The 15,688-nt window shown below is 39.3% G+C and overlaps 1 protein-coding gene across 5 annotated transcripts in view; it reads left to right on the top strand.

Annotated features, from left to right (window-relative positions):
• Positions 1-13,135, top strand: part of PCNX1 (pecanex 1) — a 157,797-nt gene extending 144,662 nt beyond the window's left edge. For all 5 annotated transcript variants that reach the window (XM_059373838.1, XM_059373837.1, XM_059373841.1 and 2 more), the window contains 6 exons: positions 378-608; positions 1,708-1,982; positions 3,416-3,621; positions 6,351-6,793; positions 7,217-7,357; positions 7,555-13,135. In XM_059373838.1, coding sequence (XP_059229821.1) covers positions 378-608; positions 1,708-1,982; positions 3,416-3,621; positions 6,351-6,793; positions 7,217-7,357; positions 7,555-7,695 — 1,437 coding nt within the window. In that variant the 3' untranslated portion in view covers positions 7,696-13,135. The remainder of the gene's footprint in view (positions 1-377; positions 609-1,707; positions 1,983-3,415; positions 3,622-6,350; positions 6,794-7,216; positions 7,358-7,554) is intronic.
• Positions 13,136-15,688: the final 2,553 nt, after the last annotated feature.

The following is a 15,688-nucleotide window of genomic DNA, read 5'->3' as shown; positions in this document are numbered from 1 at the left end:
TTATATTGTTTAGCCTTCCTTAACTGATACCAGTGAGACAGTCCTTTATGAGAAAAAAATATGTATGAATGTAGACATGTAAAACCCCACTTGAACGAGAAAAACAAAGAAAATATATAAAAATTGGAAAAATACTTGTTTATTTAAAACTTAGAAGATAGGGTTGGGTTGAAGTATTTACAAAAGTAAAGAGCTAATTCCTAACCTGCTTAAATTTAAGACACTCTGTCTCCGACAATGATAATATGTGTGGATATGAAATATTCATATTAAACCAGTTTTTCAGAATTTTCATTTAGTAACTGCAGAAGCTTTTATCATTTATCTGGAAGTCCTTCTTTTCCTGTAAAGTATATATTTTTTATTTCTCTGTTTAGGATCATTTCACTTCTCCAGATGAGTATGACGACCCTACTGTGCTCTACGAAGCCATTGTGTCTCATGAAAAGAACCTCGTAATAGCCCATGAAGGGGACCCTGCATGGCGGAGTGCAGTCCTCGCCAACTCTCCCTCCCTTCTTGCTCTGCGGCATGTCATGGATGACGGCACCAATGAATACAAGATCATCATGCTCAATAGACGCTACCTGAGCTTCAGGGTCATTAAGGTTAGTTTTTGTGTCTGAAAAAAAAAGTTACATAACCTTACCTCAAGTTTAGAAAGGGATTGAAACTTTTTATAGAAGAAAAATGACCATACTACATTAGCATTGATTGTGAGCGCTTAATTTGATTTATTTTGCAATCTATTCTGTCCTCTGAAATTTTTTCATGTGCCATAAAGTCTTAAAATTTTTGCTTATTTCCATTTTGGCAGTCTTTTATCTGTTATATATACACTCCGGGCACTGTCTCTTCTTAAAACATCAACACCATATTGCTAATCTGATTTCCAGGTTTCAAAACAATACCATAGCTTGTACTTTTTTTGGTTTTTGCTTGCCTTTTTTAAAAATTAGTTTCAGGGCGCCTGGGTGGCTCAGTGGGTTAAAGCCTCTGCTTTCGGCTCAGGTCATGGTCTCAGGGTCCTGGGATCGAGCCCCGCACCGGGCTTTCTGCTCAGCAGGGAGCCTGCTTCCTCCTCTCTCTCTCTGCCTGCCTCTCTGCCTACTTGTGATCTGTCTGCCAAATTAAAAAAAAAAAAAAATATCTAAAAATTAGTTTCAGAAGTAGAATTTAGTGATTCATCAGTTGCATAGAACACCCAGTGCTCATTTCATCACGTGGCTTCCTTAATGCCCATCCCCCAATTTCCCCATTGCCCATCTACCTCCCTTTGTTTGTTGCTTTTTTAAACATCTCATGGCTTCAGGAGACATAATTTCTGAAATTTTATTTTAATAGGTTATGATGATTCACTTTTTATCTACTTCATCTAATCAGCCTGCAAGGTCACAAACATCCTTTTAACTCTGAATATTTGTTATTTCTGTTTTCTGTCAAATATATCTGTTATCTCAGTTACAAAACCCAGTGCATTGTTAATTTGGAAAACTTGGTATTTTTACCAGACCAGGGAAAAGAGTTCTGCATGTGACAATGGAAAATTGATGAACTTCTATTCAATCGTGACCAACTTGTATTTGTTTCCTGATTTTTACAGTTGGCTTTCATGTGTCTTTTGTATCCCTCTGATTTATACTCTTCTGTTTATGTGAATTTCATTCTTGGCCCCTTAACCTAATTCCCGTGTGTTCTGGTTTTCAGGTTAATAAAGAATGCGTCAGAGGTCTTTGGGCAGGACAACAGCAAGAGCTTGTTTTTCTACGTAACCGTAACCCAGAGAGAGGTAGCATCCAGAATGCCAAACAAGCTCTGAGAAACATGATAAACTCATCTTGTGACCAACCTATTGGCTACCCAATCTTTGTCTCACCCCTGACGACTTCTTACTCTGACAGCCATGAACAGCTTAAAGAAATCCTTGGGGGACCTATCAGTTTGGGAAATATCAGAAACTTCATAGTGTCAACCTGGCACAGGTGAGCTGTGGGGTTGCATATTTCAGTGGTGGTTTGCTCTGTCCTTCATCGAGGCAATTCACTTAAGTATCACCTAGAAAGCTTACAGAAAAATACAGATGCCATAGCGCAATATAAACCTATTTTATCAGGAACTTCAGAAAGTCGATCTGAGCAATTTTTATCTTCAGACTCTCACTAGAGATAAGTCTCATGTCCAACTCTGATTGCACTGATCCAGCATTTGGTAGAATCTTGAATAGTTCTCTTTTCTTTAACTTTTTTGACTCTGTATTGCAACATTAATGACACTAGTAGGATGTGTGGGTCAACAAACAGCAAGTTAGAGAAGAACCTAAGACACTTGAAGTTGCTCACCTTCTGTTTTAGTCCAGGGTGCAGAAGGGCGAGCATGCTGTACTTGCTCAAACTCCTCGGTATGTAACACTGTTGCCATTTTAACAATCAGTCATCGCTCTGATCTCCAATCTGTAGTGTCTTCAAGTATGCACACGAATTTTTTCTCTGCCTTTTGTCTTGTAAATTATGGTGTTCAGTATAGGAACATCATAGTTTGGTGGATGGTGAAGAAATATCACAGAGTATTTTTTCAATTTCTTACTGGCTTTTGTTTAGATCCTTAAATAACGGAATTTAGGAAAAACAGAATGTGGGATTAGGGTGGCAAACTCTCAAGAAGGCATTTTCCTCTAGGCATACTTAAAAAAAAAAAAAAGTCTCACATTTTAATATCAGTCTCTATCCAAACAGAAGGAAGAACATAAAGCAGAGTGGTGTTCAAAATTTCTTTTAAAAAATTATCTGTTTTGCTGGAATTGCCTTAAAGAGATTGATTTCTCTCTTCCCTCAAGAGAAATGGTAATAGAGATTAAGGTTCCTAGCTGTCCTGGTTTCCGCAGGACTAAGAAGTGTCCTGGGAAGCAGGACTTTCAATGCAAAACTGAGACAGTTGTGGGCAACCCAGGATAGTTGGTCACCCTACATTAAAAAAACAAACAAACAAACAAAAAACACAAAAACCAGGAAAAATGATTGCAGCAGCTTTCTCCCAAGTTTGCTACAGCAGAAATGAGGGGTTTTCAGGGGGTATACATGTCAGAGGCACTGAGCAGACGCTGGCAAGAGTCCTATTTCCACCTTAATGATACAGTTTTGTTATGTGCGGTTCATTACGGCTAAGGAAAGATGAAAAGATTGGGAAAGATTATACACTATATTAAAGTGAAGGTAGATTGGGGAGAATTGAAGTGGCGAGAAGAAGGAGAGGATAGTTCTTAGGCCATTCTTTGAAAATGTAAATGCCTTTTTTTGTTGTTTCTAATATTGATTGCACATTAGTAGCATTAAACATTCAGAATAGCTCGAAGTAGAATAAAACACCTCGCCTGAAGTGATCATGGGATAATGCTGCTTCCTCTGGTGTTTGTTCCTAGGTTAAGGAAAGGCTGTGGAGCCGGCTGTAACAGCGGGGGCAATATTGAAGATTCTGACACTGGAGGCGGACTGTCCTGCACTAGCAACAATGCAGTGAGCGCCAGTGACCCCCACAGCAGTGTGTCCCAGGGAAGCACTGGAAATCCAGGGCAAGGGTCAGGAGCCGGACTCCATCCACCGGTCACATCTTATCCTCCAGTACTAGGTAATGTGAAAACAAAATTATGTATCTAAGTTAGCCTCTTAGTGTGCGTGTATAAAGAGAATGATGTGTTACCAGAGTGCCTGGGTGGCTCAGTCAGTTAGGCATCAGCCTCTTGATTTCAGCTCAGGTCATGATCTCAGGGTGGTGGGATCAAGCCCTGAGACCCATGGGCTCTGCACTGGGCATGAAGCCTGCTTGGGGTTCTCTCTCTCCTTCTCCCTCTGTCCCTCCCCAACCCCTCCCTTACGGGCGTGTGCTCACTTTCTCTCTCTCTCTCTCTCTCAAAAAGAAAAAGGAATTCTGTATTACCTACTTGGAAATATGTAAATAGAGTATTTTGCTTGATTTCTGGTTGGACATTATCCTATTTATAGTAATTAAATATATGTATTTGGAATATCATATTTTTTAAAGGTTAATAATATTTAGTATCATCTATTTAACTTCTGTTTCACTGGACAATGGTTTGGTTTCTTCTGAATGTTATAATAAACTTTTTGTAATCGCTATTTTCCTGGGCTAGAGACTTTTAAAATACAATCATTAAGTCAATGTTTATGAGAATATTTAATATTTATGACACATAATACCAAAAATCTTTCCAGCAAGTTTTTGTTTGTTTTTGTTTTGTTTTTTTACCAATTGGTACTCTCCCAGTCATACATCAGAATGCCCATCCTGTAAATTTTCACCAGCTTTCGAGTATTATCATTTCTCATCTCTGCTCCCTACTTGCTTGGAGGAAGGGGTGATCTTTAATTCATTGTTTTAATTTACATGAGTTTATCACCGTTTTCCCTTTTTGAGGTACCTATTAAGTCTCTTGCCTATTACTCTCTTTGGTTATCTTTCTCTTTTTCAAATTTAATTTCAAGTTAACATACAGTGCAGCGCTGGTCAGGAGCAGGGTCCCGTGGTTCATGACCCACATAAAACACCCAGTGCTCATCCCCATAAGTGCCCTCCGTAATGCCCAGCGCCCACTGAGCCCACTCCTCCCCCACCTCTCTCCATCAACGCTCAGAGTCTGTTATGGTTTGCCTCCCTCTCTGGACTAACCTTATTTTAACTTCCCTTCCCCTGTTCATCTGTTGTTTTTTGAATTCCACATGAGTGAAATAATAGGATATTTGTCTCTCTCTGGCTGACTTATTTTGCTTAGCATAATATCCTCTATCCTCTAGTTCCATGATTATCCTTTTCTTATTTGTATATTCTGTGTTTGAGTTCTTTGTCAGTTTTCTGTACCACAAATATCTCTTCCCATTCTATCCCTGGGCTTTCCATTCTCTTCCTAAGAAGGGTGGTTCCTCTTCTCTTGACAAAAGTCTTTTTAATTTTAGTGTAGAGCAGTTTACTGATCTTTCCCTTTATGATTAGTACTTTTTGTATCCTAACTTAGGAAAATTATTCCTGTCCCAAGGCATGACAGGTTTCTTTGTTTTGTTTTTACTAATTTACCTTTACCACAAGATCTATAATCCACCTGGTATGCGGTAGGAATCAGATTTACTCTGCTTTCATACGGCTAGTTGGTTGATCCAGTGCTGTCTTTCCCCTACTGCTTCACATGAATGAGAAGTCTTAAGACATTCATTGTTAAAAAAAAAAAAAATCCGATAGCATTGGAATTAAGACTCTAAATAGGTGTATTACCAACATTTTTTATGTTCTTTTGTAACTTCTGAGTGAAAAGCTAGAACTTTGATTGTGCTTTCTTAAATGCTTTTATTTTGATCAGCTCTATTTTCAGATAGAAAATACATGGAGCAATTTTTTCAATATAGTTAATTATTTCCCAATCTTCATATTACTGTTATAAGTCAGGGAAAAGACAGACCAGAGGAATCATATCAAGCCATTTGAAAAAGGACACAGAAGGACCTGCCATTCCATATCACTGATAATTCTTATTTAGTAGTAACCCCCTAATGGATATGAAAGTTACAGTGTGGAATCACAATCTCTCTACAGACTGTGTAGTTTGTCATTGGGATGGATTGAAAGGACATTAATTCTCTACTTTGAGAAGTAGTAGTTATAGATCCTACCACATACTACCTCCTTAATAAATATTTCTATGGTCGCATTTCCATGAGATGTTTCATTTCTGAAATATTAAAGAGGTATTCTTATTTTTCTGAAGTATATCTGTGGAAGATATTTTAGGATTCACCTCAGTGTTAAATCCTGATATTTGCAGAAATCATGTGTGTCTTGTTTTTGTCCCAGAATTTTAATTTTAAAAAGCATTAGCAAATTAAAATTAGTAATTCAAAAGCACACAAGATAACAGTTCTCAGATATTTATTTCTTTTTGACAACATTAAAAGTTTTAGGTATGGGGCGCCTGGGTGGCACAGTTTGTTAAGCTTCCAACTCTTGGTTTTGGCTCAGGTCATGATCTCAAGGTCAGATCAAGCCCTGCGTTGGGCTCCACATCCCGCTAGGAGTCTGGTGGAGATTCTTTCTCTCCCTCCACCTCTGTCCCTCTCTTAACTTGTGCTTGCGCTCGCTTGTGCACTCTCTTGTTTTCTCTCAAATAAATCTTTTTTAAAAAGTTTTGGGTAGAAATATAAACTTTTTTAAAAGAAATTTTAGGTATAATTTAAATGCAGTGAATTGACCAAGTAATTGGGGGGAAACTCTTGGAAACTATAAGGAAAAATAAACAACCCTGTGTTTGAATCATCACACTTAGAATGAGCTTGTTGTTTGTCCTTCCCTAGGCACTAGCCACAGCTCCCACTCCGTGCAGTCAAGCCTGGTCAGACAGTCCCCCGCTCGCGCCTCAGTGGCCAGCCAGTCCTCTTACTGCTACAGCAGCCGGCACTCGTCCCTCCGGATGTCCGCCACGGGATTTGTGCCTTGTCGGCGCTCTTCCACGAGTCAGATATCGCTTCGAAACTTACCGTCCTCCATCCAGTCCCGCCTCTCCATGGTGAACCAGATGGAACCTTCCGGTCAGAGCGGCATGGCCTGTGTGCAGCACGGCCTGCCTTCGTCCAGCAGCTCCAGCCAGAGCATCCCGGCCTGCAAACATCACACTCTCGTGGGCTTTCTTGGGACAGAGGGAGGTCAGAGCAGTGCCACTGACGCCCAGCCAGGCAACACCTTAAGTCCTGCCAATAATTCACACGCCAAAAGGGGGGAAGTGATTTACAGAGTCCAAGTGAGTAAGCCCGTGGTTCTTGTGCTGTTCGTGTCACTCATTTGTTTTTTGGTTTTTTTTTTTTTTTCTCATTTGTTGAATGAAGCATTCTGGTGAGAACACACCTTCGTAATAATTAGTCTGAAGACTAGGACACGTTTGAATGTTGAGAAAAAGTTTCTGCCCGCATAAGAACCAAAATCAAGTAGCATTTCAGTGGTGACTTTTGTCCCTACTCAGCTGCCATCATGTGGCCATTGTGGTACGGTCAGCCAGTAGGCTACAGGGAATTCAGGAGGAGGCCCTTCGGACTGTTTGTTTGTTCAGTTATAGGCAGTGGAGACACGGGGAGTCTATGAAAGAAATTTTGTTTGAGATTCATAGAATTTGTCATCATCGAGAAAAAATTGAACTGGAAATGACCCATATTTATTTGCAATATAGATTGTAGATCCCAGTCAAATTCTGGATGGGATCAACCTGTCCAAAAGGAAGGAGCTGCAGTGGCCTGATGAGGGTATTCGGTTAAAAGCTGGGAGAAACAGCTGGAAAGACTGGAGTCCTCAGGAGGGCATGGAAGGCCATGTAAGTTCTCTCGTGAAGCTGACCCAGCCTCTCGCTTTTTTGTAGCCTGACTTGTTGGCATGTGTTCAGCTAATTTATGCTCATGTTATTTTAAATGTACCTTTTCACTAAACAGAATTACTACCCGTAAGTGTGCGTGAATTTTGTGACTGTTTTCCAGGTCTCCGCCCCTCACTGACTGTGTTCTGAATCAATAGGTGATTCACCGGTGGGCGCCTTGCAGCAGAGACCCAGGTACTAGATCCCACATCGACAAGACAGTACTGCTGGTCCAGATTGATGATAAATACGTGACTGTGATAGAAACTGGGGTACTAGAACTTGGGGCTGAAGTGTGAGCCAGTGTCGGATAACTACGGTTCTTTGCCCTCTCCGTTCCAAGCCGTTGGAAGAAGAGAGGAGAGCGTGGAAGATGGCTGCAGGTATCCCGTGGCTCCGGGACGGGAGAGACGGGGACGGAGAGCGGGCTCGGTTCTGCGCCTCGCCTTCGTCCTTCGCCCCGACTCCTGTCACTGTCTCCATCCCCAAATAAAGCTGAAATATTTTTTTAAGTTAGCTGCCGAGAAAACATTCTGCATGAAGGATAAAGTTCTGTTAAAAATACATCCTTAAAGAAAGTTTTTTCCTATGTATTGCCTATGCTTTACATCAACAAACTCTTCATTTCTAAACTATGATCTCATATTTTTCTAATTTCTTTGCCAAAAATAATTGCCATGTTTTGTCACAGAACATGAAATCCATTTACCTTGATTTTTAAGAACAGACCAGTGTAGAAACCTTCAGTGTGACATTTAGCCGTCTGAACGTTTAATGTACAGCGAAAGAGACTATGAACAGACATAGATTTATCTTACTCCTTGAGCGCTAAAAACTTTAATGAGAAAACTGCACTAATTTTTTACAACAATGCACTAAAGTCTGAGATTTCTCAGAACGTTTATTTATATATAAAAATAAAATACCATTATTTAAATTGCCTTTGGGATTAAGCCCTTCCCTTTCCCTAAAACATACATAGCAGGAACTGTGCTGCTCCTTTTCTGTTAGAGTCTGTACTTCATGCCAGTCCACTGGGTGTTTCCTTTAAAATGCGCACTAGATCGGAAGACACACTTAGCTTCGCCTTTGGCATTCCCCAGCGATAACAGCGCATCGGTCCTGTGAACACTACTGCCAGCTCCTGTGTCCACATGTCAGATGAGCCCCAGCACTGCGTGTGCCCCAGGCCCTCAGCTTCTCTGCACTGGGGCAAGCTCTGCCGGGTTCTGGGAAGAAAATATTTTTGTTTTTCAAAGACGAAGATGAACATCCAGGAATTTAAAGAAAGAATTGATCGCTTTTCTTTTAAGAGGTATTAGCTCTTGAAGGGACTCATATGCAGTTCAGTTAATCAAGTAAAATTTTTTCAAGCGAAATTCTCCAAATGGTGCAGTTCTGATTGTTATATCCCTCTCTAAATAACCTTGCCTTTTATTTTGCTCCTGTCTTCTTTTTCTATTACTTGAATTTTATTTCCTGTAATTTATAGTATATAGGTGTAATTTGAGATATTTATAACTGTGAAATTGACTTAAGATGTTGTCTCATAAATTTTATTGTTTTTTTTTTTTTTTTTTTTAAATCTGTGTATTCAGGGAAATCTATAATTCAGATTTACAATCGGGCTGGGTAGAAACTGCAGTTTAGATTTAATCTCCAACTTTTGGCATTTTTTAGAGCCTCCAAAAAACTTTCCCCTTTCGGGTGAAACTCCAAAGACGACTCTGTGTCTCGTCTGAGCATTTAGGAGCAGCCATCTTTCTACCCTGCTGTGAGTAGGAAGTGAAAAGAAGCAGGTGGAATTGATTTTAATCATACAGTTTAGCGGATCTAGTGTACCCGAAGTGTTCCTTTTTCAGCACATGGCACTAGCCAGATTTCCAGTACACACTGGCCACATGTGCCTGGCAGCTCCCGCATCGGACGGCACAGGCTTCAAGTGTCTTTTGAGGAGGTGACAGGAGAGGGGAGCTGTCTCCCTCCTCGCTCGCTCCCCGCTGTTGCTCCTGAGGTGCAGCCCAACACTTCAGTAGAAGGGAGGAAAACTGAGGAAATCAGTAGCTATAAGAATACACCACCCGACTGCATTTTCATCTGTAAGGCCCTTTTCTAATTAAAAATTTTTGTGGTAATTCAGAACCCAGTGTGCCTCGTGCTGATGTTTCCATACTTCACACTTCGCCAAATTTACTGTTTAAAAACATTTGTTGAGTGATTTCCTGAACCTTTGCACAAAGGGTACCTTTGCTAAATTGACCAATTAAAATGTATTTTCCTGATAACTGTCATGATATTCTGTATTCCGTATTTGCCTTATTTTGGCAAATCTGCAGCACGTCATTAAGGTTCAGGCTGTTATATTTTTTCTTCTGAAACTGACTGTATATGATCTGTCTAACTGTCTATGTTTATTTAAGATATTCTCAAAGGAGTTATGATTCCCGCTGCTTGTTCTCTTTCTGAAATGAATATGATCTTTTCGTGGCCATTACCTAAATGGGAAGATAAGTGGAGCCCTTTCAGTCTTAAGTAGAAGATAATTCATTTTCCTACACGGGGGAAAGAAAATCTAAGCTTCAGGTGATTCAGTCAGAAGAGTTAGAATTATTTGTATTCCTAACCTCGTACCCCCAATTTTTAAACACATTGCATACTCTAAAAATGCAAGACCAGATTTTATACAAAACATATATATTGCATCTTGATTTGGGGTAGCACCTATGGACTTCCATCTCAAAGCAAGTCGAATTTTATTATCAGAGATAGCCCTTCAGTGAATTTATCAATTAGGAACCCCTAACAGGAGCCCTGTTCTTATTTTTTTAAGTCTAAAACTGATAGTCTTTTGAAAGTCAAAATACTTTTCTAATAATTATGTCAGAGGAAGCAGTGATCATTGAAGGAAAGGTTCTTAACAATAATTGGACCTGAGTGATTACATACATATATACATGCTTCCATTAAGTAATTGATCGTACTGTCTTATTCTCCCTCCCACCCCACCTTGGAGAACAGTGAGCTGTTTGTCAAGATTCCGCGATTAACTTTCTTCATTTAGTGTGGAAGACTCGAGTATACATACACTAGTGTTTTTAGTTCACAATTGCCAAAACTTTCAGAGTTCCATAATTGGAAAATAAAAATATGGAATTAAAATACTAGCTTTTTACGCATTTCTCTTAAACAGAGTTTCATTGGTATCTTTCTCGTCTTTTTCTTGTTTGATTTTGTTTTTTTCCTTCTTTTGAGAGAGAGTCCTGGAGTGGATTATAAATTGTTAGCTTTTCCCCCTTATTTCTTCTCATTCAGTGGCAAAAATCACTTTATAACTCAAAATTAAGCTTTTAGTTAATCTTCCAGCATATAACTTTGGTGTGAGCCCTCTTTTTTGCACCATTTTAAATACTTCATAAAACTTTAAATGTTCACTTTTTTCTAAAGTATTCTTAATTTTCCAAGAGTCTAGATTCATATAAGCTGTTGATAGATATCTAAGGGGCTTGGGAAAGTAGGTGGTGAGGCTGTATATTTTTAAGGTAAGAGGAAATTAATTACCTTTCAGGAAATTAATGAACAGACTTCATCAGTGTTCTGCATTCTTTGAGTTTCTATTATAGGAAGATGAGCTTCCATTAGATTTGAAGTAGTTTTAAAAATATTTCAAGTATATCTGAGATACTTCTACTAATCCTTGAAACAGAGATAGTCAATGTTTCTATCCTAAGTAAGGTGTGGAAAATTACTCTTGTGTACCAAATGTCAGGCAATGAAAATAGCAAGTTTTTATGTAGAGACTAAGCTCATTAGGAAGATGTGTCTTTCTTCCTGAGTTGCTTTATTTTTCTATCTTCTAACAATATATTTTAAAAAAAAAAAAAAGCCTCTGATCTAAGCAAGGGTAGCTTAGCCTTAATAAATTCCACTTTGCTTCCGAGCAGCGTCCTTCTGCCTGTGCTTAGAAACTCTTCATTTGGCAGATTGCTGCATTGAGTCCCTCATCCAGAACAAGGTCTTTCAACTTAGGATTTGCCCAGGGTCTAAAATTATCTTCTTCTTTTAGTTAACTTTCAAAAATCTTTCCTCCTAAATAAATGACTTGAGAAAAAGACACCTTAGTAATTTTGCTTGAGAAGTCTTTGAATTGTTTACTAGCTATTAAACACAAACTGCTGGCCAGATTAATTACTTTTTGTTTATCTTCCATTAATATAGACAATCCCCCACCCTTTTGTTTAAGCCCTCAGGCTTCATTCTTATTCTTTTCTGTAGTGTAATATCATCACGCAAACTTACTTTACCTGGACACAGACCCAGTCCATTTTCCTTTGATATGATGAATTGTTCAGATAAGGTATACAAAATCAATTTTTATTCCAGAGGCTTTTCTTGTAATTCTAAAATGAGTGGAAAAAGAATGTCAGTCAAGGCTAAAATGGTACTTGGAACCTGTAAATGGCCTATGAACTTTTGGTTTCAGTCTCATGTGGAAATTGAGTGTTACTGATCTAGAGAAAGAGGAAAATCAGATAGGACCATGTATTTGTGCAGCATAAGTTTTAATATCACATTGGTCATCTGTAGGGGTTTTTAACTAAGTATTTAAAAACCAGCCTCTCACTTCTTCATTTCTCTATTGAAAAAATCTGGTTGGTATACACCTAGGACTTCTCATTTTTAACTTGTGAAATGTTTAGGTAAGAACTGTGACTGGAAAGGAATTAATTATTATACAAATAGATCTGGTAGGTATGTGAGTGGAGCATTAATTTTGCTTGAAACAAGTATATTTGCTGCTTTGAATCACCTCAGCAGAGTCATCTGTCAAGAAGTTTGTATGATAAGAATTTCTCCTTACTGCCTATTGGCCACATGTTCTTTCTGAAGTAGAGTAGATAAGTTCTGTTTGCGAGCTAGACTTTAATATCTGCCATTTTATGGAAGCAAAGCAACATTCTTTGGGGGAACGAGAGCCAATGGTCATCGCGAGGTTTCATGACAACTCTGTCCTAAGACTTATACCTATTATATAGGGTCAGAACTTTTTCTTATGCCTCAGCTCTGCACCTGACAATTTATGACTCAGTGGGGCCACGCTAGAAGGAACAACAGTCGTGTAAGATGGTGGGAGGGTTGGATGCTCAGGTGTTGCTCTCACAGGTGACGTGGTGCCCTGGATTCCAAACAGAGTAGCAGGTAGAAAATGAGATGGCTGCTCCAGATGACTCCTGGGTTTAGTGTGACTGTGGTTAAACAAGATTTCTTAATATGTGAAGCTAGATTCTACAACCAAAATAACAGAAATGTGGGGGAAATCATGTCTGCTTATGCTTTTTAAAGCTTATAGTTTAAGTAAAAATAAATTGTAAAAACTGATTAAGCCTATACAATGAGCTCTGCATGAGGAAATGGAAGGAAGAAGATTCACAGTGGTTCGGGAAGATCTGTGTGAGGAAGGAAAATGGGTTTCCCTTTTCTGATCATGGGCTCTGAAAGCGTTCATTGCCTTTACCAGCATTCAGTATAAACCAGAGATAAGAATACATGTACTTGCGTGGGTCTGTGAGTGTGTGTGCGTCTGAGTGTTTGTTATTCTAAATAGCTTGTAAATATTGTAGTTGTTTAAAATGGAAAATAAAAGCTGAGATTGTTTTTTTTTTCCTTTGCAAATATATTGCATCAAAAATACAGTATTGACAGTGGATAAAACACTGCGGAAATAAATTTTTTTTCATTTTGCCTTCTGTCCATTTTTGTCAAATTAAGAAAAATTCAGGTATACCATATTAAGCTCTGCATAGTATATTTTGAAACATGTACTTGGTCCTGAAATAATCTTTTTAATCAGAAGCCTATAAAGATGTGATTCAGCTTAAAACAAATACACATATTTCATATTAAAAGGATAACTTTTCATACTTGGTAGAAAGGTTTTAGTTTAGCTCTTGAATTTATCTGATGTGTCATATTAATGATAGAGTATTAGATGGGACATACGGGATAATAAAAGTTCACTATGGTACACTAAGTTACAGCATAGAAAAAGAGGTGAACATTTGGATTATAGTCATCAAAATCAGGGAGACGCTAACCTGAGACAAGCACGAGCTCACTGTTGATGCGTGTAATACCTAGAGAAAGTACAAGCGGACTCAGCAGGAATAGATGTACTCAAACCACTCAGGAAGCCTTTAGTGAGTCATTCTAACTATCGGTAACGACCAGAACTGCTAGGCTGCACGGGATGCGCCATCTGTGTCACAGCCCCAGACAGTGTGCTGTCTCCCACGACCCCCCGCCCAGGATCACAGGGCACAACTGGAGATGTAGTGGCATTTAGTCTTATTTTTTCCAGTGACAGGAACTACCTACCGGTTAAAGGAAACACGTCCTCAAAGAAATTCTCGGTACGTGAATTTAGAGCCAGAGATTCAAAGGGGGGTTGACATGAAATTTGAGTCCCATAAAATCTCTCTATCGTTCTTAAAGCGTGGTTAGTTTACTTGGGATTTTTCCTCCTAAAGGTTCCAGAAGTTCTGCTGACCTGGTAGCCACTGGGTCTCACCAGGTTAGATGTGTGTTCCTGTGTGGAAGGTGAAGAGGACCCGGTAAAGTAAGGTCGTGACCAAATGGTGGTTTCTTGGGTATTCACCTGCACGTGGTGTGCGAAATACTGGTTTTATTCCCCCCGTCTTAGGTGCTTATTAAAGGAAATTAAGCATAACTGAACTTTATACTTGGGAAAATGTAATTTGGTGTATGAGGATCCCTAGATTGCTTTGTAACTTCTTAAATACACAGTAACAGCAAGTGCCTGGAGATGACTCCTTCTGGTCTGGTAGCCATTCCAGAAACTACTCAGTTTCAACGTGCGGTAAACTGTGCTAAAGGGAAGAGTCATCCTTTGCTCCAGGGCTCCCTTTTTCTCCCCGGAAGCTTGTGTGAATACATAATAATTGGCCCTTACAGGAATAGGAATACTCCAGGTCTCCAATTCTAAAGCATATGTTCTTGACCTGTCTTTATCAGATAAAATCAACATCCCAGGACAATGTTGAATTTAAGCAGATAACTAAGTAGAGCCTCTGTATTCATAATACTCTTTTTTTTTTTTTTTAAAGATTTTATTTATTTATTTGACAGAAATCGCAAGTAGGCAGCGAGGCAGGAAGAGAGAGAGATGGGGAAGCAGGCTGGCTGCAGGGAGCCTGATGGGGGCTCGATGCCAGGACCCTGGGATCATGACCTGAGCTGAAGACAGAGGCTTTAACCCACTGAGCCACCTAGGCACCCCCCAGTATTCACAATGGTAATGGGTTTGCTCTCCCACAACACCCACGACTTCTTGATTTTCTACCAATCCAGTGTAGTGTAAATGGAAGGTGTGCCTTCAGACAGAATGCAGGTGTATCTAGCTTATTAATTGGGGAGTGACTCCTTTTGTACAATTGCAATATGAAACAGTATTCATCTAAATAGTTTCAAACTGCTAGTTTATTTGGGATGCTTATAGTTGTAAGAAAGAGAAAACCCATTTCAAAGTTGCTGAATGTAGGCAGTTGGCTCACTACAAAACTAAGGGTAGATTGGGCTTTTAGGATTGATTTGTTTGTGTTACTTCAGCTCTGTATATCTATGATTTTCTCAACTCTACTACCCCCTGTGTATGCTGGCTTCCTTTCAGACTTCAGTTGTCTGTAGTTCTAGACGCCATTCTATACACATCATCATCCAGAAAGAAAAAACTTCTAGTTCTCTCTCTTACATCGGAAAATTTCCCAGAAGCCTCAGCATATTTGTCTGTGCGTCCTTTTAATAAAAGATCTGACATGGACAACAGAAACAGAATTACCATGATTGGCTCAGGCAAATCAGAGTTAGCCTTGAAGCTGGAGTCCATTCCCCAGACTGGATGGTTGCGACACAGTGCCTACAAAAGTGTTGACTAAAGTGTCCACATTAGATTCGTGTATATACTCTCCAGAAACGGAGTATCGTTTTCAAGAAACAGAGATTCAGACCACCTGAGAATTAAGGTGTTTCTTCTAAGATGCATCTGTAGCAGATCTAGAGCAGAAAATCAGAAACTGGTAGACATGGGTCCAGATGTTCTCCTTCCTCGGGGGCAGCCTCACTAACCTCTCATGACATTTGTGCTTTTCTCCATGTAAATTATTTCCTTCGGTAGATTTTTGGGTAGGGAGATTTACCATTGAAACCGTATGGACCTGGAATGGTCTTTAGGCAAAGGCTTCTAATTATGGATTCAGATTTTCTATTTCTTTATTGTTA

Source organism: Mustela nigripes, chromosome 13 (assembly GCF_022355385.1).
Source record: "Mustela nigripes isolate SB6536 chromosome 13, MUSNIG.SB6536, whole genome shotgun sequence".
Classification (NCBI taxonomy): domain Eukaryota; kingdom Metazoa; phylum Chordata; class Mammalia; order Carnivora; family Mustelidae; genus Mustela; species Mustela nigripes.
This window is presented reverse-complemented; position numbering and strand designations above follow the sequence as displayed.